General features: G+C 49.6%; 1 protein-coding gene across 5 annotated transcripts in view; it reads right to left on the minus strand.

The window, feature by feature from the left end:
- The window catches only part of sfi1 (SFI1 centrin binding protein), a 290,590-nt gene that overhangs the window by 251,112 nt on the left and 11,536 nt on the right, over window positions 1–27,942 (minus strand). For all 5 annotated transcript variants that reach the window (XM_072498737.1, XM_072498720.1, XM_072498747.1 and 2 more), the window contains 2 exons: window positions 15,917–16,011; window positions 10,172–10,289 (listed from right to left, as the gene is read on the minus strand). In XM_072498737.1, coding sequence (XP_072354838.1) covers window positions 10,172–10,289; window positions 15,917–16,011 — 213 coding nt within the window. The remainder of the gene's footprint in view (window positions 1–10,171; window positions 10,290–15,916; window positions 16,012–27,942) is intronic.

A 27,942-nucleotide genomic window follows, 5' to 3' on the forward strand; every position in this document is an offset into this window, starting at 1 on the left:
CAAATATACAGAATGTAGAATCAAAGGGGAGAATTGCCAGCACCCTCAGAAGAAGGCAGGCCAATTTACATCCAGCAGCCTGGAGACCATTTTACCTCTAGCCGCCTGGGAGCCAGTTTTATATCCAGCAACTGAGAGCACTAGTTTTAGATCTAGCAGCCTCTGAGTCTTTGAGTCAAGGCTGTGCAAAAACTTTTATAAAGGCAGTTTAAATATCTTCTTTGGACCAGGACAAGATGTTCATCGAGACTTGATAATCATCCCTGTATTGTGCGGTATATATAAGGTGGTTTTGACTTTTTGATTTGGATGTTGTTTGGGGAAACGGGAAGCCTTTTTAAAAATTATTTTTATTAAGATCCACAACCAAGATCAAAAAGATAACCAAAAGGTAACAAACAGGAGGTCACATCGTACCTCAATGAGTAACCGACAACCGTGCCGCACCCTCCCTTCCATAACACCCCCCCCCCCGCCCCCCCCCCCCTCCCACCCTCTCTGCCTCCACTTTTTCTTGTTAACCCCAGTTTACCCTCCCCCCATCCCTGCTGACTTAACTGTCCTGGAAGAAGTCAATGAACGGTTTCCATCTCCTGGTAAACCCTTCCATAGACTCCCTTAAGGCAAATTACATTTTCTCCAATCTAAGGAATTCCACGAGTTTGCTCACCCATACCCCCGGTTTCGGAGGCTCCGAGTCCTTCCGCCCCAACAAGGTCTGTCTCCGGGCTACTAGAGAGGCAAAAGCCAGAATATCAGCCTCTTTCACCCCCTCAACTCCCGGGTCTTCTGACACTCCAAACACTGCCAATTCTGGACTCAGAACCACCTTCACCCTCAGCAGCTCTGACATCACGTCAGCAAACCCCTGCCAAAATCCCTGCAACTTCAGGCAGGCCCAAAACATGTGAACATGATTCGTGGAACCCCTGCACACCGCCCACACCTATCTTCCACCCCCTCAAAGAACCTACTCATTCTGGCCACCGTCATATGCGCCCTATGTACTACCTTAAATAGAATTAGACTCAGCCTGGTTCACGAAGAGGACCTATTCACCCTCCTCAAAGCTTCCTCCCATAGCCCAGCCTCCAGCTCACTGCCCAGTTCCTCCTCCCACTTTCGCTACTGCTATCGGGGTGCCCTCCCAGTCCATCAATTCCTTATATAACTCTGACATCCTGTCCTCTCCAAACTCTGTTTTCGACAGCACCCCGGGGGCGGCAGATCAGGAAAGAACGGCACATGTTTTCTCATGTAGTTCCGCACCTGTAAGTATCAAAACCCATTTCTGTTGGGCAACTCATACTCCTCTACCAGTCCTTCCAAGCTCAGGAAGCTGCCCCCAACATGAATAAATCCCCAAACCACTCGATCCCCGCCCATTGCCAACCCTGAAACCCCCCGTCCAGTTCCCCCGGAGCAAACCTATGATTCCTGCAGATAGGAGTCCAAACCGAGGCCCCTTCGACCCTCAAGACTTGTCACCACTGTCCGTACACCCTCAGGGCCGCCACTGCTGCTGGACTTGTGGAGTACCTTACCGGCGAGAACGGCAGAGGCGCCTTCAAGAACGCTCCCAAACTAGTACACTTACACGAGGCTGCTTCCATCCGCTCCCATACCGACCCCTCCCCCACTACCCACTTCCTTACCATGGCTATAATCACCACCCAATAATAACTCATTAAATTTGGCACAGACACCCCCCCAAACCCCACCCCTGCCCCTGCTCCAACAGCGCCTTCTTTACCCGAGGGGCATTCCTCACCCACATAAATCTCAATATCAGTGAGTTAACCTTCTTGAAAAAGGCCTTGGAGATAAAAATCGGGAGGTTCTGGAATACAAACAAAAACTTCGGGAACACAGTCATCTTTACGGACTGCACCCGCCCTGCCAATAATAATGGAAGCAGATCCTATCTTTCAAATTCACCCCTCATTTGCTCCACCAACCGAGCCAGATTCAACTTGTGTAATTGTTTCCACCCCCAGCCTAGATACCTAAAACTCGCCCCCACTACCTTAAACGGCAGTTCGCCCAGCCTCTTTTCCTGGATCGGGAAGACCTCACTGTTTCCCATGTTTAATTTGCACCGCGGAAACCGGCTGAATTCCACCAAAATGTCCATAATACCCCCGATGCTTTCCAGTGGGTCCGATATATACAACCACAGGTCGTCCACACATTGGGACACCCTACGCTACAGACACACACCAGGGGTGTGGTCGAGCGGTGCTTCGGCCTCCTCAAGATGCGCTTCAAGTGCCTGGACCGCTCTAGAGGGGCCCCCCAGTACGAGGCTGAGAGGGTCGTCCGCATCGTGGTGGCCTGCTGCATCCTCCACATTATAGCACAGAGAGGGACGATGTGCTGGAGGAGGAGAATGAGGAGGAAGGGCAGGCCTCGTCCGACGAGGCGAATGCGGGGGAGGGGGACGATGAGCGGGACATGTGGCCCGGGCAGGCACAGAAGGCCGCACAACGCCATCGCCAGGGCTAGCGTGCACGCGACACCCTCATCGCCTCATGTTTCACCGACTGGGCGGGTTTGCTGGCCAGGGGCACGGACACCACCATCCCAGACCCACACCCCCTCACCTCCCACATCACCAAACTGTCCGCATGCACACTCACTCCATGACACATACTTGCGACGCTTCGAGCTGGGGCACTGGGTTGGCAGTGACAAGGGTCTGGTCCAGGGGATGGAGGATGATGACAACCCGCTCTGCAATGAGCTCTGGTTCTCCACATCGTATGGTAAAGTCTGACTCATGCCCACAGTCGCAGCTCCCACCTGGGTGATCCCTTCATGCGAGCTGGCCAGTCCATCACACGGTCCCATCGAATCCCTGGAGTGGGGCTGCAAGGGACGGTCCACTCATGGGGCCTGCACCCTCCACACCCCTGGCCGTTACTGACCAGCCCACCCCCAGACCGAGCACCGAGGCAGATTTCAACGGTGTGAACATGTGTTTATTGGGGAGAAATATATACAGTTTGTGCCCTAACTTCTATGGCTGAACTGTACTCTACACCCATGCCAACTAACTGGTGTCTAACTTTCTGGCCTTACGGGCTCTAACGCTACGCCTAGGTGGTTCCCCAGGTGGTACAGCAGGACTGGAGGTGGCCTGCTGTGACTCCTGCCCCGCGACAACGGTCCCCGTCGGCCCACATCTCCTGGGGCCTGGATAGCACACACCCGCCCCCCCCGTCACCTGGCGCTGCCAGTCCTGGAGGCCCGCTCTGGTCTGGGCCAGGGTCTGCTCATTCGCGGCCATGAAGCACAGGGAGTGGACCATCTCTGTCTGGGACTGCGCCACGTCACACTGCGACTGTGCCACCACCCTGAGGGTCTGTGCCACATCAGCCAGTGACTGGGCCACCTCCCTCTAGGACTGGGCCACCCTGCTAGGTGTCTGTGCCACGCCGGCCAGCGCCTGAGCAATGCAGCCGATGTTCTCAGCCATGACCTGCTGTGACTGGGCCACCCTGAGGAGTGCCACTGCAATGTTCAGGTGGCTCAGGCACATGGCTGCCTGTGAGAGGGCAGCCCTGTCCTGGGCCTCTGCCCCCACCTGCAGAGAATGCTCCAGGCCTTGGACACTCAGACCCATATCCGACACCGTCGCCCCCCCATTGCCTCCACCACGGACGCCACCAGTGCTGTGTCGGCCTGGGTGGCATGCATGACCGGCACCACCTCGTGCACGCGAATGGACTCCCCCACATGCCTGCAGGTGCAGGATGCCCACCGTCATCCCCTCCTGTAGTCCCTGGGTCTCTGACTGCATCTCCACTGTGGCTGGGACTGGATGTTCCAGGAGCCCAGGACCCGTCTGGAAGGCAGCTGCTTTCTGGGGCTGGCCTGCCTTCCAACCGTCCGGGCCCTCAGCTGCTCCTACCTCCACCTGCTGTACCTGATGCGATGTGTGGTGCGCACCAGATAGTGTCCCAGGAGCCTCTTCACTAGTGCCAACCGAGGTGGTAGTCTCCGAGATGGTGGAGGGTGTTGGAGACAGCTGTGACGGAAAGTCCGTGCCCTCCTCCGACCCGAACTCCGGGGTGTCTTGAGTCTCGGTCGGGGGGGCTGGTGTTCGGGCTGCTCTCCCCGTCAGTGCTCAACCGACTGGGGGGCACCGGCTCTGGCACTGGCTGCGGGCGGGGGACTCCGGATGGACCCGCCCCATCTCAGGCAGGTCCTGCAAGACACAAGACGACATGTACGATTAGGGTGCTAGTGCCAGGGGCACAGCGCTGTCGACTCACCCTGACCGCCGAGGAGGTCGTGCAGTTTCTTCCTGCACTGGATGCCAACGGACGATGCTGCCCACGGCGCGGACCACGTCAGCCACCTGCGCCTAGGCTCGGCGAACGCCGGCGCCTGGCAGCCTTCCTCCCGGGCCGGGGTGTTAAGTAATGGGTTAAGAGACATTCCAATTAGTTGTCTCATTTATGTTAAGTATCCAACAATTGACACGGATATGTAAAGAGGCTTCAGATGGCCTTTGTGTCAGGTGATGTGATGTTAGAGTTTTGTGCAGAGTCTGTTGCAGTAAATTAAAGGTGTTTGTAGAAAAGGAGCAGAACCTTTGACTCTTTATACAACAGCAGCTACACATATAACAAATGGTAGGAGAGGATGGTTGCTGTGCAAATGTGAAGGGTTGAAAGATACAACTTTTCCAGACCAAACCAAGGAGTGAGTGAGAAGAAAAATAACCAAAGATATATGGCTGAACCTAGGATAAAGATGGCTGGATATGACTACCCCCACTTATTTTCTGAAAGGGGATCGTACGACCAATGGAGAAGTGCAGTAGTTATGTGGACTAAGGTAACTGCCTTGAGAAAGAGAAAACAAGGTATGGCATTGGCTCTTTCTCTACCTTATGACAGTAAAATCCGGAGCAAAGTGTTTTCTGAGCTGGAATTGGAAGAGGTAGACTCAGAAGAAGGTCTGCAGACTCTATTACGTTATATGGATAAGATTCATAAGAAGGATGACTTCTTAAGTGCGTATGAAGCATGGTCGGATTTTGATTGGTTCAGGGAAATCGAGGTTCTCTCCATTGAAGACTATATAATGGAATTTGGCAGACTGGAGTTTAGTTTGCGGATAAGGATACCTTATTCGATCAGATGACAGAAGCTTTAAAAAAGATACTGGGGAAACATTTGATTCCGATGGCTCTGATGGCCCAAATAGGTCAGCCTGCAATAAAGCAGAATATGGAGGATACACTACTAACAGGATGGCAAAATTGGACGGCTACAAACAGGTTCCAAGACTATAGAAGGAGATCGGGACCCGGAATTTATGAAGACAGAAACCCAGGTCGAACCTACAATAGGAAGATGAACCCCAGAAATGCACGGGGCATGGTAAATCGATGTTTTCGATGTGACTCTCAATACCATTACGCTTTCAACTGTCCAACACGTTATAATAGAGTGTTTGATGCGTCACATGACACGGAATAGTCAGAAGAGGAAAAAGATAGTGACCAGAAAGAAGGCATTGTCCTATTAACAAGCAGTTTTACGCCGGTAATGAGGGTGTTGGTTGCAGAATCCTTCAATTGTGCTGTATTGGACAGTGGCTGCACATCTACTGTGTGTGGAATTGACTGGTTAAAATGTTACCTGGACTCCTTGAATGCTGAAAATCGTAACAAGGTTAAGGAATTTGAAAGTTCCACAAGTTTCAGGTTTGGGGATGATAGTACTCTGAAGTCACTGAAAAGAGTGGTGATCCCTTGCAATATTCCTGGAGTGAATCATTTCATTAGCACGGATGTTGTGTTAAGTGAGATACTTTTACTTCTGAGCAGACCATCAATGAAGAAAGCACACATGAAACCGGATAGGAACAGGATAAGGCAACAGTTTTTGGAAAGACGGTGGACTTACAATTTACACAGTCGGGACACTATTGTATTCCATTACTGACAAATAATATTTCAAGTAGAGTGGTTAACGATGTGTTAACGGCAGTTAAAAATGGGACTTTAGCTGATAAAAAGCTTGTTGTATTAAAACTGCATAGGCAATTTGCGCATCCATCTCCTCGGAGGCTGAAACATTTATTAAAGGATGCAGGGTTAAGGGATGAAGACTATACTAAGCTAATAGAACAGATTAGTGATCACTGTGAAGTTCGTAGGAAGTACAGAAGGACACCAGTACGACCGATAGTAACCCTACCTTTGGCCAGGGGTTTTAACGGCATTGTGGCCATGGATCTTAAGATCTGGAATAAAGCCAATTATATATTTATTTTGCATTTTGTAGATTTAGCAACCAGATTTAGTCAATCAATGATTGTACAAAGTAAAGAAAAGAGTAATTCTGGTTCAAATTGTGGAAAAATGGATAAGGATAGGAATGGGCCCACTGGCAAAATTCCTTATGGACAATGGGGAGAATTTGCTCGTGATGAGTTTCGGGATGTGTGTGAAAACGTGAGTATCACAGTTCTGGATATGGCTGCAGAAAGCTCATTTAGTAATGATGTGTGTTAAAGAAATCATGCAGTAATAGATGACATGCTCCGGAAAATTTTGGCAGATAGACCAAACTGCAAGCTAAATTCAGCTCTAGCATGGGCGGTACATGCAAAGAGTTCATTGCAGATGGTTGGGGGCTATAGTCTCTCTCAATTAGTGTTTGGTAGAAATCCTAAAATTCCGTCCATTTTGGATGACCAGCCTCCAGCTTGGGAAGGGACTACAATTAGCTCTGCCTTTGCTGAGCATTTAAATGCATTACGTCACAGTAGAAAAGCTTTTTTGGAAGCAGAAGTCTCGGAAAGAATTCGCAGCGCTTTGAGGCATAATGTACGGCCATCAAATACCGTTTTTCAGCAAGGAGACATAGTATACAATAAGAGAGACAATTTTAATGAATGGAAAGACCCAGAGAAGATAATAGGCATAAATGGCAAAACAATTATTTTGCAACATGGTAATCCAACTGTTAGGGTACATTCATCAAGGATAATGGGTACAGATTACAAATTTTCAAATTTAGACAGAGCAGACAGACATGACGAGGAATCAGGGTCATCTGGTACGCACATGTTACAGAACTATGAGGGCAAGTTAACTGATATAGACAGGGTTTCTGTAGAGGAACACAACACTTCTGATGATTTAGAACAGGCCATTTTTCCAAAAGGACAACTGCCAAAAGTTGGTAATAAAGTGCCTGAAGGGTCTAGTCAATGGCAGGATGCAACTGTTATTAGTAGAGCAGGAAAAGCCACTGGAAAGTATAAACATTGGTTGAATGTACAGCATTCAGGGGAGAGAGTCAAGACAATGGATTGGGAACACGAAGTTCAAAAATGGAGGGCACAGAAATGCAGTGCCAGTTCAGATAGTACATCGGATAGTGAACAGGTCCGCAGGAAAAGGTTGAGAGCTATTGAAAGGACATCCCACAGCAGAAGAGAAAGACCAAGCAGTAGCAGTACAGTACGAGATACCAGGCGGGAGAGGGGACGTAGTTTATCAAGGTCTCGGAACATGTGTAAGACTACAAATGCGAATAGGAGTAGAAGCCCACATGCACATGAGAATTTGGTGGCTTCTAATAAGTTAGATGAAAAAGTTATCAAAGATGCCAAACAGCAAGAACTGCATAGTTGGAGTGAATTTGGGGTATACACGGAAGTACCGGATAGGGGACAAGAGCTCTATCCCACAGATGGATACACGGAAAAGGTTCTTCCGGGTGGAACTTAGAAGGCAAAGGCCAGGCTTGTGGCGAGGGGATTTGAAGAAAACTTAGAAGATCAGGATTTAAGGGTAGATTCACCTACGGCAGAAAAGGTTATTTTAAAGATCTTCTTGACTCTATTATCCACAAAGGCATGGGAATGCAAATCTATAGATATGAAAGCTGCCTTCTTGCAGGGGGATCAGCTCTAGAGAAACATTTTTCTCCGTCCTCCTAAAGAGGCAGCTAACACAGGAGGAGTACTCTGGAAGTTGAACAAATGTGCATATGGATTAAATGATGCGTCTGGAGTCTGGTATTTTTCGGCAAGGTCCGTTTTGTTAAAGTTAGGCTGTTGCCAGTTGAAAGCAGGTCCGGCAATGTTTTACTGGCACTAAAAAGGAAATCTTTCTGGCATCTTTATAATGCATGTCAATGATTTTTTGTGGGGTGGGACTAGTGATTTCGAAGTTATTGTAATCTCTGGTTTGAGGAAAGAATTCAGGGTTGGAAGTCAGGCTTCCAGTGCATTTAAATATATTGGACTGGAAATCGGACAGACTAAGTTAGGGGCAACTTTACGTCAGCAATCTTATTTGGAAAGCACCAGCCCAATAGCAATTAGCCGTGGCCGGGTTTCACAAAAAGACGCAATGGTTTCAAAGATGGAAAAAGAGCAACTGCGAAGTTTAATTGGGCAACTGAATTGGTAGACAGACTAGACCGGATGTGAGTTTTGATGTCTTACAGTGGAGTACAAAAATGAATGATCCCAAAGTGGAAGACATAATAAGGGTAAATAAAGCGTTGGTCAAGCTAAAAATGCAGGAGTGTGTTTTGAGGTTCTCGGTTTTAGGTGACCTTAGGCACTTGAAACTTATAGTTTATAGTGATGCATCCGATGCAAATTTATGTGATGGGGTTTCAAGCGCAGGAGGTTTTATAATTTTCCTTTTGGGGAACAATGGTAAATGTTGCCCTCTTGTGTGGGAAACAAAGAAAATAAGGAGAGTGGTCAAAAGCACTTTGGCTGCTGAGACGTTAAGCCTTGTAGAGGCAGTGGATATGATCTTTTATATATCTCAGATATTGACAGAAATTTTGGGATTAGGGGATTTGGGTAACATACCTGTTGAATGTCACATTGACAATAAATTCCTGTGGGAAAAGTGTGCACTCTACAAAAAGTGTCAATGAAAAAAGGTTAAGGATAGACATCGCAGGTTTGAAGCAGATGTTGGACAGAGGGAAGATAGCAAAAATTAAATGGGTTGACAGTAGCTATCAATTGTCAGACTGTTTTACAAAAAGAGGGGCTAGCTCACAGAAACTTTTGGATATTGTTAATGAAGGGCGCCTGTTTCTGTGAGTGTTTTTTTTTCTTCCAAAAATGAAAAAAAGAAGGGAGGAAATTGTGTGTGTTTTTGAGTTTCTTGTAATTTTGTTTTCACCTAATTATTTTTTTCTCCAAGGAAGGCCAGCCATGCCTACACCTCATGAAAGAAGTTTTTTTTTTAACTCCTCCAACCTGACAACTGTCCGATAACTCAGCATTCCTCAAATTCTGCCCTCCTGTGCAAGCCCTACTTTCTACCTCCGACCAGGGACAGCTGCCTTGGTCCTTGATTCTCAAATTCCCTAAGCCTCTCCACCCCGCGCTCCTTAAAACCCATTTTTTTGGACCAAACTTAAATTTGCTGTCCTACATTCTCGTTCTTATGTCTCAACACTCTTTTTGTGGAACACCTTAGACTGTGATGTGATGCTCAAGTTGCTATAGAAATACAAGTTATTATTGAGGACATTTGGGAGCCAGTGAACGGAACAGAATTAGAGATGCAGTCGGGAATGACAAAAAAAAGTCTCTGTCTAAACAAAGCTGCTGGACTGATAAAGTGCAAATCAGTTAAGATGGAAAAGAACTAACTTTGATTAATCAGGCAGAACACTGACAATATATAAACTATTACGCTGGTTACATACAGAGCCTTCTGCCAAGTGCAAAAGTGCTGTATGTGAGTTATAATTTGGATATAAAACTTGCTTGTACAGATGAATCCAGCCACTGATGTTTCTGACCTGGCACTTGTGTCCACTAATGCATTTGACTCTTGCGATATCTGGCCTGGTTTCAGTGGTGCTGACAAAGTGCTCAAAGTAAATTCCTCTGGTTGTTCACCATTGACATCCCCCATTTAAATGAACACAAAGTCTGATTGAAATATGTCCCAAGAGTCCAAAACGTGAGGTGGATTGTCCATGCTAAATTTCCCCTTAGTGTCCAAAAGGTTAGGTGGGGTTACGGGGATAGGGTGGGGGCGTGGGCATGGGTACGATGCTCTTTCAGAGGGTTGGTGCAGACTCGATGGGCTAAATGGTCTCCTCCTGCACTGTAGTGATTCTATGATTCTATAATGTAACAGTCAGTGGTTTGCACTTACTGAAGAGTTGATTTTACATGGAACTCATCCGCTTCAGCCAACATCATATACTTGGTTTTCCGTAGGTCTACATACAAGGACCAATGAATCCAGATCTTCCGCATCATCTGTGAATGAGCTGAAGGAAACAGAAAGGAACATCGGTGCATAAATTCAAATTTAACCAGGGTAGTTGCAGACTGCTGGCAGTAAAACTATGTTTATGACATACAAACATATGAACATATAAATTAGGAGGAGTAGGCCACACGGCCCGTCAAGCCTGCTCCGCCATTCAGAAGATCACGGCTGATTTGATTTGTAGCATAAACCCACATTCCTGCTGACCTCTGATAACCTTTTACCCCCTTGTTCATCAAAAATCTATCATCTCTGCCTTAAGAATATTCAAAAATTCTGCTTCCACTGCCTTTTGAGGAAGAGTGCAAGTGACTCACAACCCTCAGAGGAAACATTTCTTCACATCTCGGTCATAAATGGATCACCCCTGATTTTTAAACAGTGACCACTAGTTCTAGATTCACCAACAAGAGGAAATGTCTGCTCCACATCCACTCTGTCAATGCCCCTCAGGACCTTAAAAGTTTTGATCAAATTGCCTCTTACTCAGGGCAGCACGGTGGCGCAGTGGGTAGCACTGCAGCCTCAAGGCACCGAGGTCCCAGGTACGATCCCGGCTCTGGGTCACTGTCCGTGTGGAGTTTGCACATTCTCCCCATGTTTGCGTGGGTTTTGCCCCCACAACCCAAAAGATGTGCAGGGTAGGTGGATTGGCCACACTAGATTGCCCCTTAATTGGAAAAATGAATTGGGTATTCTAAATTTTAAAAAGTAAATTAAATTAAAAATTGCCCCTTACTCTTAGGTCGAGTGGATCTCTCCAACCTTTCCTCAGAAGACAACCCGTTCATTCCAGGTAAACCTTCTTTGAACTGTTTCTAATGCATTTACATCTGCCCTTAAATAAGGAGACCGAACTGGGCACAATGCTCCAGATGTAGTCTCAGCAATGCCCTGTACAACTAAAGCATAACCTCCCTACTTTTGTAATCAATTCCCTCACAATAAATGATAACATTGCTTTACTAATTGCTTGCTGCAATTGTATACTTTTGTGCTTCATGCACTAGGACACCCAGACCCAGCAGCACCTCAGCGCTCTGCAATCGTTAGCGTCAATATTCATACAGCACGGAAGAGGCCCTTCGGCCCATCTGGATTGCACTGACAAAACTACACTAAATCTACACTACTTTCCAGCACTTGGCCCAAAGCCTTGAACATTATGACATTTCAAGTACTCATCCACACACTTTTTAAAGGTTGTGAGGTTTCCCACCTCCAGTACCCTCCCAGGTAGTGCATTCCAGGCTCCCACACCCTCTGGGTGAAAAAGGCAATATAGAAAAAGGTTTTTCTCAAATTCCCTCTGCTCCTCACCTTAAAATTATGGCCCCTCATTATTGACTCTTCAACTAAGGGGAACAGCTGCTTCCTATCCACCTTGTCCATACCTCTCAACCTTTTACGCTTCAACCAAGTCTCTCCCCAAGCTTCTCTGTGCTAAAGAAAACAACCCAGGCCCATCTAGCTTCTCTATTTAGAAAGAACAAGTGGCATACATTTCTGGTGGTACCCGATGACTACGGATCGAGCAGGTGACCCCAAGTTAGGTTAATTTGTTCTGTGGCCAGGAAACATAATTCAAAACAAACTCACTGACAGAGGTCACAGGAAGGCCTGTTGGGGGACTAGAACTCTGGAAAAGTGGACTGCTGAAGCACAATTTGACATCAAAGCACGTAAGGAGGCATGAGGGCAGATGATCCGAAGAGTAGTCAAAAGAGGCAGTTTTTGAGGAGGAAAGTGACATTTGAGAGGTCGAGGGAGGGAATTCCAGAACCTACACATTGTGGAAATAATTAAAACTGGCAGATCTCAAGACCCAGAATTAAAGGGGCGTGGCGATCTTCAAGATTGTGTGGCTGTATGAAATTACAGGAGTTCGGGGTGGGGGAACTGTGGAGCAATTTAAAACAACATAATATTCAAAATAATAATATAGGGTGGCATGTAGCGCAGTGGTTAGCACTGGGACTGCAGCGCTGAGGACCCGGGTTCGAATCCCGGCCCTGGGTCACTGTCCGTGTGGAGTTTGCACATTCTCCCCATGTGTGTGTGGGTTTTGCCCCCATAACCCAATGATGTGGATTGGCCACACTAAATTGCCCCTTAATTGGAAAAAAATAATAATTGGGTACTCTTTAAAAAGAAAAAATGTTTAATAATAATATTTCCTACAACTTGGGCTTGTATCTAGAGTAAATATGGGGAAACTGTTCTTCCACTGATAGGACATTTGGCACAGCGAGGACCCAGAGAAAAACCAAAGGGCAGATGAAGATATTTTTTTAAACATAACAGATGATGTGATATAAAATATGAGCCTAAACAAGTGGTGGAAGCAAATTCAATAGCAACTACCAAAAGGGAATTGGAAAAAAAAGTTGGATGTAGTTTTTTTTAAAAGTCGCCATAGACCCAGATGATCATAGGCTGCTTTCCCCTTTTGAGTGGGAGAGCTGACCGGTGGTGCTTTAACCTGAGAATCACCACACCTCAGGTGAAGGGCAAGGTTGAGAAGGCAAGACCTTCGTGAATAACTTCAGCCGGTACGGGAATTGAACCAAGGCTGTTGGCCTTGCTCTCCATCACAAACCAGTTGTCTAGCCAACGGAGTTAAACTGGCCCCCAGATCTATATTGGATATATATTTGAAAAGGCAATATTTGCATAGATACAAGGGAAGGGGAGGGTGGTGGAATGAATTAAATAGTTATTTCAGAGAGCTAGCACAGATGTAATGGGTTGAATGACTCCTTCTGTGCTCTGGGATTCTAGGAACACTGCATGTGGTGTTGGAAATTGCTTCACCCACCCCCCTTCCTACACTGTAGGTGACTTCACACACAAGTCAGACTGCAAGAAGTTTGACTTAGGAAGAATTTCAAAATTACTTTGCTCAATAAAACCAACTGTGTGCTAAGTCTGAGAATGTGTGCTTTTGTTCAAAGCTTCTGTACAAAATGAGCCACAGCAAAATGGCAATTGACATATTTTATCCCACCGTCAAACTTCTCCTCCAAACTAACAAGTTACTGTTGCGAATGCAAATAAAGTTTAATCCCCTCTCAAAAAACTTGAATTAAACAACAATGGTACAGGTATTTTGAGTCCCCTAAGTCTACTTTACATGTCAATGGTCTATACATTTTAATCATTTCATATTTGGTAAATTAAAAAAAAAAGAACAAAAATGTAGATTGGATCTTCTAAGTTAAAAATCTAAATTGTTGATCCCACAAATGGTTAAATAATTGCTCTGTCCGCTCACTATAATAATCTGTGTCCCCTCACCAAAGACACCCACTAGATGTCACCAGAGCACTTTATAAACCAGTTTCCAGTCTAAAAAGAATGGGAGAAGTTGGAAACGCACAGGGTCCTGTTCGCATCTCTGAAAAGGGGAAATAAAGTGTTTTTCTCATTTGCCAAATATTAAAGATTAAAAATATTTTATTTTTATAAATGTTAAATATTTATAACAAAAACTATATTATCTGTCAAACATGTCTCCCAGAACTCATACACAAGTAATTACAGATCAATTGTGATCTCAAACAATGAAGCTCATTGTTTCCCACAATATAGAGCAACAGAAAAAACAACATATTCACAATATTTGCCACTGTTTACACAGAGATAGCTTCTTTCTCACATACACAGAAGAATTCTACTTGCTTCAGAGGCTAGGAATCCTATGGCGACTAACACAAATAAGTGAAACTCGGTCATTATAATAAACTAATACATGTTTAAAAAGTAGTGTAAGAAAAGTGAAGTTAGTATAAGAGAGGTAAGTCAATAGTATTCTAATTTGGGGCGGCACGGTGGCACAGTGGTTAGCACTGCTGCCTCATGACGTCAATGTTCCAGGTAAAAGAATTAATTGGGTACTTTAAATTTTTTTGTTTTAAAAAAGGAACAAATAAGGGAATTAAGGGTAGACATGGCAGGAGAGCTTGCACCCGTAATATGCACCTTCTGAGCTATGTGGCAAATCATGGAAGCTTTGGTGACCACATGTGCAGGAAGTATGTCCAACTGCAACTACTGGCTAACCGCATTTCGGAGCCAAGTCGAGGATAGCATGTTCAGAGAGGTGGTCATACCGCAGGTGAAGATTGAACAGGTAGACAGGGCATAGGTGACCGCCATACAGGTAGTGCAGGGGTCCCCTGTGGCCATCCCTCTTTCAAACAGATATACCATTTTAGATATTGTTGGAGGAGATGACTGTGTAAGGGGAAGCAGTAGCAGCCAACTTCATGGTACCATGGGTGGGTCTGTTGCACAAGAGGGGAGGAGGAAGAATATCAGGGCCATAGTGGTAGGGGATTCAATTATAATGGGAACAGACAGGCGTTTCTGCGACCGCAAAAGAGGTCCAGGATGGTATGTTGTCTCCCTGGTGCCAGGGTCAGGGATGTCACTGAATGGCTGCATGGCATACTGATGGGGGAGGGCAAACAGAACAGATATTGTGGTACACATTGGTACCAACGATATAGGTAGAAAATGTGAGGTCTTGCAAGCGGAATTTAGGGAGCCAGGAAGTAGTTCACAAAAACAGGGTGGCGCAGTGGTTAACGCTGCTGCCTCACAGCGCCGAGGACCGGGTTCAATCCCGGCTCTGGGTCACTGTCCGTGTGGAGTTTGCACATTCTCCCCATGTTTGCGTAGGTTTCGCCTTCACAACCCAAAGATGTGCAAGGTAGGTGGATTGGCCACGCTAAATTGCCCCTTAATTGGAAAAAAATTAATTGAGCACTCAACATTTTTTTAAAAAGATATGATTTGGCCAGAGTGGACTGGGAGAAGGTAAATCCGTGATAGAACAGTGGATGCAGTCAAGAAAAAATAGGGAGAGTAAAGAGCCAACATGTTTCAATCATGAAAAAGGGTGGGACCAACAAATCCAGTGAGCCCTGGATATCGAGGGATATGCAGCATTGGGTTAGGAGAAAAAGAAAGGCTTATGGCAGATATTGAGGGCTCAAAACAGCAGAAGCCCTAGAGGTGTATAGAATGGGCAAGTGGGAACTCAAAAAGGAAATCAGGAGAACAAAAAGGGGACACTTCTGTTGCTAATTCATCTGTTTGCATGTCAATGGTCCTAATCACATGGCCAACAGGATGCTTGGAGTGAAATGACCAATATTTAACTTTCTGCAGTGCGTTTATTTCGTACCTACCAAGCTAACACAGCAAGTGTGTTATTCAATGCATTTCCAGCAGCAGGATAGAATTTGTGTTCGGTTAACAGCAGAATGGGTCAACTGGGACAACAACCTTTGGATATTTGTATTTAATTGCACTTCCCGCCTAAAGATGTTGGACCATTTAAGCGTAAGTAAAGACAAATGTCATTAACCCAACATTATTTTGACAACAAATCATTAGTCGGCTGTGAGCATAGAGCAGTGCCGAAACTTCCTTTATTGTTCACTCACTGGTTACTACAAGCACACAGCACCAAGATCTCCAGAGGTTATTTGATCTTGGGACTTGGTAGATTAGAAATGCTGGTCAGGTTCAGTTCAGAAGAAACCAGTGCTATCTTGCATCTGAAAATGGAGGTTAATCAAGATTAACTCATTAATTGTGAGCATCTCCATCTCTTACCGTGTGAAACTGCCATCCTGTATTTTGCTTTCTTCCTTTGCTGTTGAAGGATGTACGTCTGCCAGGCTCTCCATGTTTGATTATATTTAGAATACCTGTTACGAGCAGGAATGTGACATTACAGAAACGAATAGATCTTCATTCTGATGCATTTCACATCAACCTCTCTTGCGACCATTCTCACTTCTCATCTAAATATCAGTCTGACTCATTCTGCAGCACATTTCCAGGTGGTGACTGAATTTTGCTACCTTGTAAGGTCAATATCCATAATGAACACGGATCTGGTGGCTATTCCAATGCGGCGTGGGGAGGGGGGGGCAAACTAAAAACAAATCCTATACTTTTCCAAAATCCCCAACACTTTCCAAAAACCATGGCTGAGTTCCCTCAAAACCTCCTTCCCTGACCTGGGAGAGAGTGGTTCACGTGACGTACCACTTCTGCTGTGCCTGGCATGGTGCTGGCTAACTCAGCTTAAAATGGAGAATGAAACCTGGAATGGTTATTTGCTATGTCACGCTTTCATTACTTTAGTCATTCAACCATTTAATTCTGTACTTTAGAAAAGAACACTGTTGCCTTAGCAAGCTATTGTCAGACATCAAATACCAACTTATGCATGAAAGTGAAATGTCATGAAATGAAAATACTGCTGTGTGGCCCCCAAATCATTTAGATCAATCAATCTACATGCATGCATTTTAATCACCAGTTCACTTTGTCAGTTAGATGGTCGAAAGCCAATCAAGGGAATTTTTAAAAATTCATTCATGGGATATGGGTGTCGCTGGCTAGGTCAGCATTTATTGTCCATCTTTAATTACCCTTGAAAGGTGGTAGTGAGCCGCCTTCTTGAACCGCTGCAGTCCATATGGTGTAGGTACACCCACAGTGCTGTTAGGAAGGTAGTTGCAGGATTTTGACCCAGTGACAATGAAGGAACAGCGATATATTCCCAAGTCTGGAAGGTGTGCAGGTTGGAGGGGAAGTTCCACGTGTTGGCTGCCCTTGTCCCTCAAGATGGTAGCGGTCATGGGTTTGGAATAATAATAATCTTTATTGTCACAAGTAGGCTTACATTAACACTGCAGTGAAGTTACTATGAAAATCTCCGAGTCGCCACGCTGCAGCACCTGTTTGGGTACACGGAGGGAGAATTCAGAATGTCCAATTCACCTATCAGCACGTCTTTTGGGACTTGTGGGAGGAAACTAGACCATCCGGAGTAAACCCAAGCAGACACGGGGAGAACGTGCAGACTCCGCACAGACAGTGACCCAAGCCAAAGATGGTGTTTGAGAAGTCTTGGGGAGTTCCTGCATGGCATCTTGTAGATGATACATACTACTGCTACTATGCGGTGCATCGACGATCGAGGTAGCGAATGTTTGTGGATGGGTTGCCAATCAAGCGGGCTGTTCTGTCTGGACGTTGTCGAGCTTCTGGAGTGTTGTTGGGGCTGCACTCATGAAGCAAGTGGAGAGTCGATAGTGGACAGGCTTTGGGAAGTCAGGGTGAGACGTATGCACTGCAGGATTCCTCACCTTTGACCTGCTCTTGTAGCCACATATTTATATGGCTGGTCCAGTTCAGTTCCTGGTCAACAGTACCCCCCAGGGTGTTGGTAGCAGGCTGCACCACAGCGGTAATAAACTTATATTTTTTTTAAAATCTTTTTATTGGCATTTCTCATATTTATAAACAGTTGTATATATACACATCACATTTTTCTCGCCTGCGCTAATTTCCTTTATTATACAGAGGTTTAGTTTGTCCTTCGTTTAACTGACCCTATGTGTCTTTCATTGTCCTCTGGATCGGTCTATGGTTCCCCCCCCCCCCCCCCCCCCACCCCCCGGCTTCGGCTGTGCTTTTCTTTTATTTTCCGGACAGAGTGGTTTCCCTGCCTTCCTTCCGCCTCCGCCGTCTCCCCCCCCCCCCCCCCCCCCCCCGGGCTGCACGATCTTTTGGTAACTCATCTATCTTGGTGTTTTAGTAATAAATTTTTAAAATTACAATTCTTATTAGGTTACTCCTCGTTGTTGGCCTCGAACAGGTTTTGGAACAGGCCGACAAATTGCCCCCAAGTATCCAGGAAGCCTTCCTCTGACCCTCGGGTGGCGTACTTGATCTTCTCCAGGTGGAGAATTCCGAAAGGTCAGCGAGCCAGTCTGCAGCTGTGGGTGGTGCTGCCGAATGCCAGCCGAGCAGGATTCTCCGGCGTGCGATTAGGGAAGCGAAAGCAAGGGCGTTGGCCCCCTTCCCCATGTGTAACTCTGGCCACTATTGGGCATGGCTTCACCCTCGCCCCCACAACCTTGGACAATGCCTCGGAGAAGGCTGTCCAGAACCCAGCAAGCTTGGGACAAGCCCAAAACATGTGGGTGTGGTTGGCCGGGCCCCTCTGGCACCGCTCACATTTGTCCTCCACCTCCGGGAAGAACCTGCTCATTCAAGTTCTGGTCAGGTGTGCTCTGTGCACCACTTTGAGCTGCATTAGGCTTAGCCTTGCGCAGGAGGAGGTGGAACTCACCCTGCTCAGTGCTTCGCTCCAGAGTCCCCATCCTACCTCTGTCCCCAGTTCGTCCTCCCATTTTTGTCTGGTCTCGTCCAGTGGAGTCCGGGCTCTGTCCAGTAGCTGTCCATATATTTTCCCACATAGCACCCCCCTTCTCGTTGCTTGTGCCTATCAGGTTCTCTAGTAGTGAGCTTTCTAGGGCCCCAGGGTACCCCACTGTCTCTTTGTGGAGGAAGTGTTTTATTTGGAGGTGTCTCATTTCCTGTCCTTTTGCTAGCCTCAACTTCCTCGTCAGTTCGTCTAGTGTCGCCAGTCTGTGCCCTACATACAAGTCCCCGACCATCAATGTGCCCCCGTCCCGCCTCCATCTTTTGAAGGTGGTATCTAGCATGACTGGGAGGAATCTGTGATTGCCGCAGACGGGGGCCATGGGGGCCATTTTAGTTATCCCGAAGTGTTGTCTGAGCTGGGTCCATGTTCTCAGCGTGGCCGCTACCACTGGGCTTGTTGTGTATCTTGTTGAGGGGGATGGGAGTGCTGCTGTAGCCAGGGCCCGGAGGATCGCTCCTTTACAGGATGCCTCCTCCATTTGTACCCAATCTGTGTCAGGTTCTTGTACCCATCCCCTCACTCTTTCTGCCGTTGCTGCCCAGTGGTAGTATTGTAGGTTTGGTAAGGCCAAGCCCCCTTTGATTTTCCTTCTTTGCAGTGTCTGTTTTGGGATTCTCGGGTTCTTACCCCACCCCCCCACACAAACGCTATGATTAGACTGTCTACGTTTTGGAAAAAGGCCTTGGGGATGAAGATCGGAATGGATCTAAACAGGAAGAGGAACCTTGGCAGTACGTTCATCTTGATCGCTGCACTCTCCCCGCCAGGGAGAGTGGGAGTGAGCCCCACCTTTGAAGGTCTCTTCTTACTTCCTCCACCAGGCTGGTCAGGTTCCACTTGTGGATCTGTGTCCAGTCTCTGGCTATCTGGATCCCCAGGTAGCGGAATCTGTCTGGGCTGTTTTGAACGGGAGCCCCTCCAGCTCTCTCCCTCCCCCGTTTGGGTTCATTGGGAATGCCTCGCTTTTGCCCAGGTTAAGTTTGTAGCCCGAGAAGGTTCCAAACTCTTTCAGCATTTGCAGTATTGCTTTCAGTCCCTCCTGTGGCTTCGAGACATAGAGGAGCAGGTCATCTGCATAGAGTGAGACTCTGTGCTCTCTGTCTCTTCTCTGGATTCCCTTCCAGCTTTTCGCGTCCCGCAGGGCTATCGCCAGGGGTTCGATGGCTAGCACGAACAAGAGTGGGGACAGGGGGCAGCTCTGTCTTGTTCCTCTCTGCAGCCCTGGAAGTATTTAGAGCTGGTGGTATTAGTTCGGACGCTCGCTTTGGGAGCGTTGTACAAGAGCCTCACCCAGGTGGTGAACCCCGCTCCTAGCCCAAACCGTTCCAGTACCCCGAGGAGGTATTTCCATTCGACTCTGTCGAAGGCCTTTTCTGCGTCCAGGGAGACGATCACCTCTGGTGTTCTCTCCCCAGAGGGGGTCATTATTACGTTCAGCAGCCGCCTGATGTTCGCTGTGAGCTGCCTACCCTTGACAAAGCTGGTTTGGTCCTCTGCGACCACCTCTGGTACACAGCCCTCCAGCCTTTTGGCCAGGACCTTTGCGAGTATTTTCGCATCCACGTTCAGCAGTGAAATGGGTCTGTATGATTCGCATTCCGTCAGGTCTTTACCTTTTTTGGGTATCAGTGAAATTGTGGCCTGCGCTAGCGTTGGGGGCAGGGTGCCCCTTGCCAGTGAGTCTGCGAACATGTCCCTTAGGTGTGGGGCCAGGACTGGTGCAAATTTTTTGTAGAAGTCCGCTGGGAACCCATCGGGTCCCGGTGCCTTCCCCGCCTGCATGGAGCTGATGCTCTCCATGATTTCTCCCAGGTCTATTGGTGGTTCCAGCTCCACCCGTCTGTCTTCCCCCACAACTGGTAGTTCCAGTCCGTCTAGGAACAGTTTCATCCCCGCGACGCCGTTGGGGGGCTCGGAGGTGTACAGTCCCCGGTAGAAGGTCTCAAATGCCCAATTGACCTCATTTGGTTCTGTTATCAGTCTGCCTCTGCTATCCTTTACCTGCGCTATTTCCCTCGTGGCTGCCTGCTTTCTCAGTTGGTGAGCCAATAGGCGGCCAGCCTTGTCTCCGTGTTCGTAGAAGGTCCCCCGTGTCTGACGGAGTTGGTACACTGCTTTCCTATTGGACAGCTGGTTAAAGTCCATTTGCAGCTTTTTCCTCTCCGCCAGCAGCCCTACGGTCGGGGCCTCGGAGTATTTTCTGTCGACTTCCAGGATGGAGTCCACCAGTTGTTGCCTGGCCACCCTCTCTTCCCTATCTCTGCTTGCCTTGTAGGCTATGATCTCTCCTCTAATCACGGCCTTTAGTGCCTCCCAGAACGTGGAGGGTGAGACCTCCCCGTCTTGGTTGTTACTCACGTAGTCGCCTATGGCCCTTGATGTTTTCTGACAGAAGGCCTTGTCGGCCAGGAGGTCCGTGTCCAGCCTCCATGTGGGGCGCTGGGCACGGCCTGTCTCCAATCTCACATCCATATAGTGTGGAGAGTGGTCAGAGATAACGATCGCGGAGTACTCCGTTCCAGTGATCCCTGGAAGCACCAATTTCCCCACTGCAAAGAAGTCGATACGGGTGTACACCTTGTGTACTTGTGAGAAGTATGAAAATTCCTTCTCTCCCGGTGCAGGAACCTCCATGGGTCCACTGCCCCCATATGCTCCATAAATGCTCCTAGTTCCCTAGCCATGCCAGTCTTTTTCCCTGCTCTGGGGTTTGATCGGTCGGTCAGTGTGTCCTGTACACAGTTGAAGTCGCCCCCCCATGATCAGTCGGTGTGTGTCAAGGTCGGGGATTTCTGCCATGGTCTTCCTTATGAATTCTGTGTCGTCCCAGTTGGGAGCGTACACATTTGCCAGTACGACCGGTGCCCCTTCCAGGACACCGCTGACCATGACGTACCGTCCCCCTGGGTCCGTAACTGTCTTGGTTTCCGTAAACCTCGTCCTCTTACTCATTTTTTAAAAAATATATATATTTATTAAAGTTTTTTTAACACAATTTTTCTCCCTTACAAACAATAACGCCCCCCCCCTGCCTCGTAACAAAAAAACGAGAAATCGCGCAGAGCAAGATATATACATGGCAAAATGATATATTTACACAGCTTTGCACACTGGCCCTCACCCGTACGTGCCAGTTTCCCCACCCCTTCATGCTATCTCTTGCTCATCCACCCTCCCAGGCAGTCCCCCCCCCCCCCCCCTCCCTCCCAGGACGTCCCCTCCACCCACCTCCCCCCCCCCAACCCCCCCCCCAGGACGTCCCCTCCACCCACCTCCCCCCCCCCCCCCCCCCCAGGACGTCCCCTCCACCCACCTCCTCCCTCTCCTCCTCCCCCCCCCCCCAGGGTTGCTGCTGCTGCTGACCGACCCTCCGCTAAAGCTCCGCAAGATAGTCTAGGAACGGTTGCCACCACCTGTAGAACCCCTGCGCAGACCCTCTCAAGGCGAACTTAATCCTCTCCAACTTTATGAACCCAGCCATATCATTTATCCAGGCCTCCAGGCTGGGGGGCTTCGCCTCCTTCCACATGAGCAAGATCCTTCGCCGGGCTACTAGGGACGCAAAGGCCAGAATGCCGGCCTCTTTCGCCTCCTGCACTCCCGGTTCGTCCACTACTCCAAATATAGCTAGCCCCCAGCTTGGTTTGACCTGGACTTTCACCACCTGAGATATTGCTCTTCCATGCCGCCCCCTCTCCCTCCATAACCCACTTGCGGATCATCGCCACATTTGCTGCCCGGTAGTAGCTCCCCAGGTTTGGCAGCGCCAACCCTCCTCGGTCCCTACTGCGTTCCAGGAACCCTCTCCTTACTCTCGGGGTCTTATTCGCCCACACAAACCCCATAATACTCCTGCCTACTCTCTTAAAAAACGCCTTAGTGATCACGATGGGAAGGCACGGAAACACAAACAGAAACCTCGGAAGGACCACCATTTTGACCGACTGCACTCTACCTGCCAGCGAGAGCGGTAACATGTCCCATCTTTTGAAATCCTCCTCCATTTGCTCCACCAACCTCGTCAGATTCAGTTTATGTAGGGTCCCCCAACTCCTGGCTATCTGGATCCCCAGATACCGAAAGCTCCCCTCCGCCCTCCTCAGCGGTAGGTCCCCTATCCCTCTTTCTTGGTCCCCCGCCTGTAATACAAAGAGCTCACTCTTCCCTACATTGAGCTTATAGCCCGAAAACTCCCCAAACTCCCTTAGAGTCTGCATGACCTCCACCATCCCCTCCATTGGATCCGCCACGTACAGCAACAGGTCATCCGCATATAGCGACACCCGATGCTCTTCTCCCCCTCGGACCACCCCCCTCCATTTATTAGACTCCCTCAATGAAATGGCCAATGGTTCGATCGCCAATGCGAACAACAGGGGGTACAGGTGGCACCCCTGCCTCGTCCCTCGGTACAGTCGAAAGTACTCCGACCTCCGCCGGTTCGTCACTACACTCGCCATCGGGGCTCTGTCAAGGAGCTTAACCCAATTGATAAACCCTACCCCGAACCCAAACCTACGCAGCACCTCCCAGAGGTACTCCCATTCTACTCGGTCAAAGGCCTTCTCCGCGTCCATAGCTGCCACTATCTCCGCCTCTCCCTCCTCCGATGGCATCATTATCACGTTTAAGAGCCGCCGCACACTGGTGTTTAGTTGCCTGCCCTTTACAAATCCCGTCTGGTCCTCGTGGATTACCCCCGGGACACAGTCCTCGATCCTCGTGGCCAGCACTTTTGCCAGCAACTTTGCATCCACATTAAGGAGCGAAATCGGCCTGTATGATCCACATTGCAGTGGGTCCTTGTCCCGCTTTAGGATCAAAGAAATTGTCGCTTCCGACATTGTCGGGGTCAGGGTCCCCTCCTCTCTTGCCTCATTAAAGGTCCTCACCAGTAGCGGGGCCAACAGGTCTGCGTACTTCCTGTAGAACTCCACCGGGAATCAGTCTGGTCTTCCCCGCCTTCCCCGCCTGCATGCTCCCCAAACCCTTGCTCAGCTCCTCCAACCCAATTGGTGCCCCCAAACCAGCCACCTCTTGCTCCTCCACCCTCGGGAATCTCAGCTGATCTAGGAATCGTCTCATCCCCTCTTCCCCCGCTGGGGGCTGGGATCTGTACAGCTCTTCATAAAAGGCCTTGAATACCTCGTTTATTTTCGTCGCACTCCGAACCGTGGCTCCCCTTCCATCTTTGACTCCCCCTATTTCCCTCGCTGCCATCCTCTTACGGAGCTGGTGTGCCAGCATCCGACTAGCCTTTTCCCCATACTCGTAGGTCGCCCCCTGCGCTTTCCTCCACTGTGCCTCCGCCTTCCCTGTGGTCAACAGGTCAAACTCCGTCTGGAGCCGTCGTCTTTCCCCAAGTAATCTTTCCTCCGGAGCCTCTGCGTATCTCCTGTCCGCTCTCAAAATCTCCCCCACTAACCTCTCCCTTTCCATACCCTCTGTCTTCTCCCTATGAGCCCTAATGGAAATTAGCTCTCCCCTGATCACCTCCCATACCACCCCCACCCACACCTCCCCGTTGTCGTTGGCCTCCAAGTACCTTTCGATACACCCCCTCACCTTCCCACACACCACCTCGTCCGCCAGAAGTCCCACATCCAGCCGTCACAACGGGCGTTGGTCCCTCTCCTCTCCCAGCTCCAGTTCCACCCAGTGCGGGGCATGGTCCGAAACGGCTATAGCCGAATACTCCGTCCCCTCCACCCTCGGGATGAGCGCCCTACCCAGAACAAAGAAATCTATCCAGGAGTAGGCTTTGTGTACATGGGAGAAGAAAGAAAATTCCCTGGCCTGCGGCCTTTCAAACCGCCATGGGTCCACTCCCCCCATCTGATCCATAAACCCCCTAAGTACCTCGCCGCCACCGGCCTCTTTCCAGTCCTTGATTTGGAGCGGTCCAGTGCTGGATCCAACACTGTATTGAAGTCCCCTCCTATTATCAGGCCTCCTATCTCCAGGTCCGGAATGCGCCCCAACATGCGCTTCATGAATCCTGCATCATCCCAGTTCGGGGCGTATACTTTTACCAACACCACCCATGTCCCTTGCAGCCTACCGCTAACCATTACATATCGCCCTCCATTGTCCGCTGCAATAGTCTCGGCCTCAAATGACACCCGCTTTCCCACCAATATTGCCACCCCTCTATTCTTCGCATCCAGTCCCGAATGGAATACCTGTCCTACCCATCCCTTTCTTAACCTGACCTGGTCCGCCACCTTCAGATGTGTCTCTTGGAGCATGGCCACGTCCGCCTTCAGTCCCTTTGAGTGTGCGAACACTCGAGCCCTCTTCACCGGCCCATTCAGGCCCCTCACATTCCACGTTATCAGCAGGATTGGAGGGGCTCTCACCCCCACCACGCCCCGCCGACTAGCCATCTCCTTTTCTGGGCCAGTCCCGTGTCCACGCCTCCCTCACCCTCCAGTCCCCCAGAGGGGGGACCCCCGTCCCGACCACCTCTTCGGTGTCCCATTCCCTTTCGGCCAGTGCAGCAGCAACCCTTCCCCCCCCCCCCCCCCCCCGCTAGACACCTGTCTAGCTTTTTTGCTCCCCCCCCATGTCACTCCCGTAGGTCAGCTGACGCCTGCTGACCCCGGCTTCCCCCGCCGTCCCATTGACCTCCCCGCGTGGGAGTCTCCAAATCCATATGCATTCCTTTGTTCCCCTTCCCGCCTTTCCAAAGTCCGCTCTGCCCCCTCTGGTGCAGCTCCTGTCGGCCTTGTCTCTCTCCCCCAGCCCATGTAACATTTCCTGCGCGTGATTGACCCCCTATATACAGCAACCATCACACATCAAACCCCAAAACATCCCCCCCCCCCACCCTCACAAACCCTCAGTTAGAGTCCAACTTTTCGGCTTGTATAAATGTCCACGCCTCTTCAGGCGTTTCAAAGTAATAGTGTTGGCCCTTGTATGTGACCCACAGTCGCGCTGGCTGCAGCATTCCGAATTTCACTTCTTTCCGGTACAACGCCGCTTTGGCCCGGTTGAAACCTGCTCTCCGCTTTGCAACCTCCGTGCTCCAGTCCGGGTATATTCGGATCTCTGCATTGTCCCACTTATTGCTCCGCTCCTTCTTGGCCCATCTCAGGACCCGCTCTCTGTCCGTGAACCGGTGGAACCTCACCACCATCGCCCTTGGCGGCTCATTTGCCTGGGGCTTCTTCGCCAGCACCCGATGTGCCCCGTCCAACTCCAGCGGCCTCGAAGGGGCCTTCGTGCCCATCATCGCCTCGAGCATCGTGCTCACGTATGCCCCGGCATCAGCCCCCTCCACTCCCTCAGGGAGACCCAGGATTCGCAGATTCTTTCTCCTCGACCTGTTCTCCAGGTCTTCGAGTCTTCCCGCCCACCTCTTGTGTAGCGCCTCGTTCTGCTCCACTCTCACCGCCAGGCCCACGAGCTCGTCCTCGTTCTGACTGACTCTTTTCTGTACCTCCTGGATCTTAGCTTCGTGGGCCTTCTGGGGGATCCCGAGTCCTTCAATTGCCGAAAGCATAGGCGCCAACATCTCCTTGCGCATTTCCTCGCGCTGCTCCTCGAAGCAGCGCTTGATGAACTCCTGCAGCTCCCCTTTGTCCCTGGCCGCCGCCATTTTGTTTTCTTTCCCTCGCTTCTCCCGTTGCTCCAGTGCCGCTCCTTTGGCCGTTACACTTCTGGTCCGTTTCATAGAAGTTGGAGGGGGGCCTCTCTCTTCCCTTCCCCACGGGCTGCGTCAAATTAAAGTTCCGTTGGGGCTCCTCTAACGAGCCCGAAAGTCCGTGGTAGCGGGAGCTGCCGAATCGTGCGGTTTAGCTCCGCATAGCCGTAACCGGAAGTCGAGAGGGAATCCTTTTGGCAGTGTTCGCTTCACCTGTCTGCCCCAAAAAGTCTATGGAAACTCTGAAAAAGGTCTGAGAGTCAGTTCCAGACGGGAGCTGCCGAATGCGCGACCTACTCCTCCATGGCCTCCACCGGAAGCCTCGTCCCTGCTTCTTCAATGGCCTTGGTAGATCTTTTCACAGTTGTTCCCTCTGCTGCTAGAATTCACCTTTAGAGTCAAGTCAGATTGCAGCTTTAAGCTTGCCCTTCCCCCGCCTGCATGCTGGAAGAGGCCTTTGTCTATTGCTGCAGCTCAAGCCAAATCTTTTACTGTTTCTGCCGGGTCTGGTAGCCAAAAGACATAACATTCCTGGGGGACACTGTCAGGGGAATGCTGCAGTCTTCTTCCCACACTGGGAAATGTCAAACAAATGCCGTGGGGGCCCTGTAAAAGAGCCCAAAAGTCCGTTCCAAGCGGGAGCTGCCGAATATGCGACCTAGCTCTGCATAGCCGCACCCGGAAGTCGTCCTCTTACTAATTAATATTGCTACTCCCCTAACCCTCGTCCCGTAGCTTGAGTGGTATGTCTGTCCCACCCAGGCCTTCCTTACCAGCCGTCGGTCCTTCTCCCTCAGGTGCGTCTCTTGTAGGTAGATTATGTCTGCTTTCAGGCTTCTTAGGTGGGTGAAGACTCTGGATCTTATGACCGGGCCGTTGAGTCCCCTTACGTTCCAGGTAGCAATCCTGGTGGGGTTCTTCTGACCCCCCCAGTCCTGCGGGGCCACCCATACTTACCTGGTGGATGTGTCCCTGCCCTCCGGGGTTTCCCTTTGTTAGGGGGCCGTACAAAATGGCCGCGGTCACCGCTCGACCATGAGGTCGGGCCCCAGGGTTTCCTTTTGTCCAGCAGGCACCCACCATGGCCGCCAGCTGGGTGTACGCCACGTGGCTGCGCCCCTGCACTCCAGGGTCTCCCTTCATCCTGAAGCCCTCCTGAGTGGCTGTTTGTGGCACCATCTTGGTTCCTCGCCCTGCTCCATGCCTGCCGAGGCCTGTGTTCGTGTTGATTATCTACCTCACCCTTCCCTTTGCTTCTCTTTTGTTCTGCGCTCTCCCCCAGACTCATCTCCCCCCCCCCAGTCCCTGTTCCTTTGTCCCCCCCCTGTGTTCTTCCCCCCCCTTCAGCCCTGCCCCCCTCTCTTTGCGCCAGGCGCTCCCTCTCCCCTGAGAAGCGTGCCGCAGCCCTCCTTTCTTCCTGCTCTCCCGTGTTAGCCCTCCTCGCTAGCACGGTGGCCCCCCCTCCCAGCACTTGCCCTGTTCTGGTCCTGTTTTACCTTCCTTTTGCTAGCCCTTGTCTCGCCCTCCTGTCCGCCTTTTTCACCCTCATTCACCTTGCTTCGCTCCCCCCCATTGCATTGAGAGGTGGAACGAGCCCGGGAACGAGTCAGCACAGTCCCGCACAGTGCACCAAACACGTGTGTACAGTCCGTGATCGTATTGTCTCTGTTTGCGGTCTGCCTGCTGCTCTTTGTTCCGATTCTTCCTTTCTTTTCCATCCCCGTCGCTTTCATGATGGCCGTTGTG

The sequence above is a fragment of the Scyliorhinus torazame genome, chromosome 1 (genome assembly GCF_047496885.1).
Source record: "Scyliorhinus torazame isolate Kashiwa2021f chromosome 1, sScyTor2.1, whole genome shotgun sequence".
Lineage (NCBI taxonomy): Eukaryota > Metazoa > Chordata > Chondrichthyes > Carcharhiniformes > Scyliorhinidae > Scyliorhinus > Scyliorhinus torazame.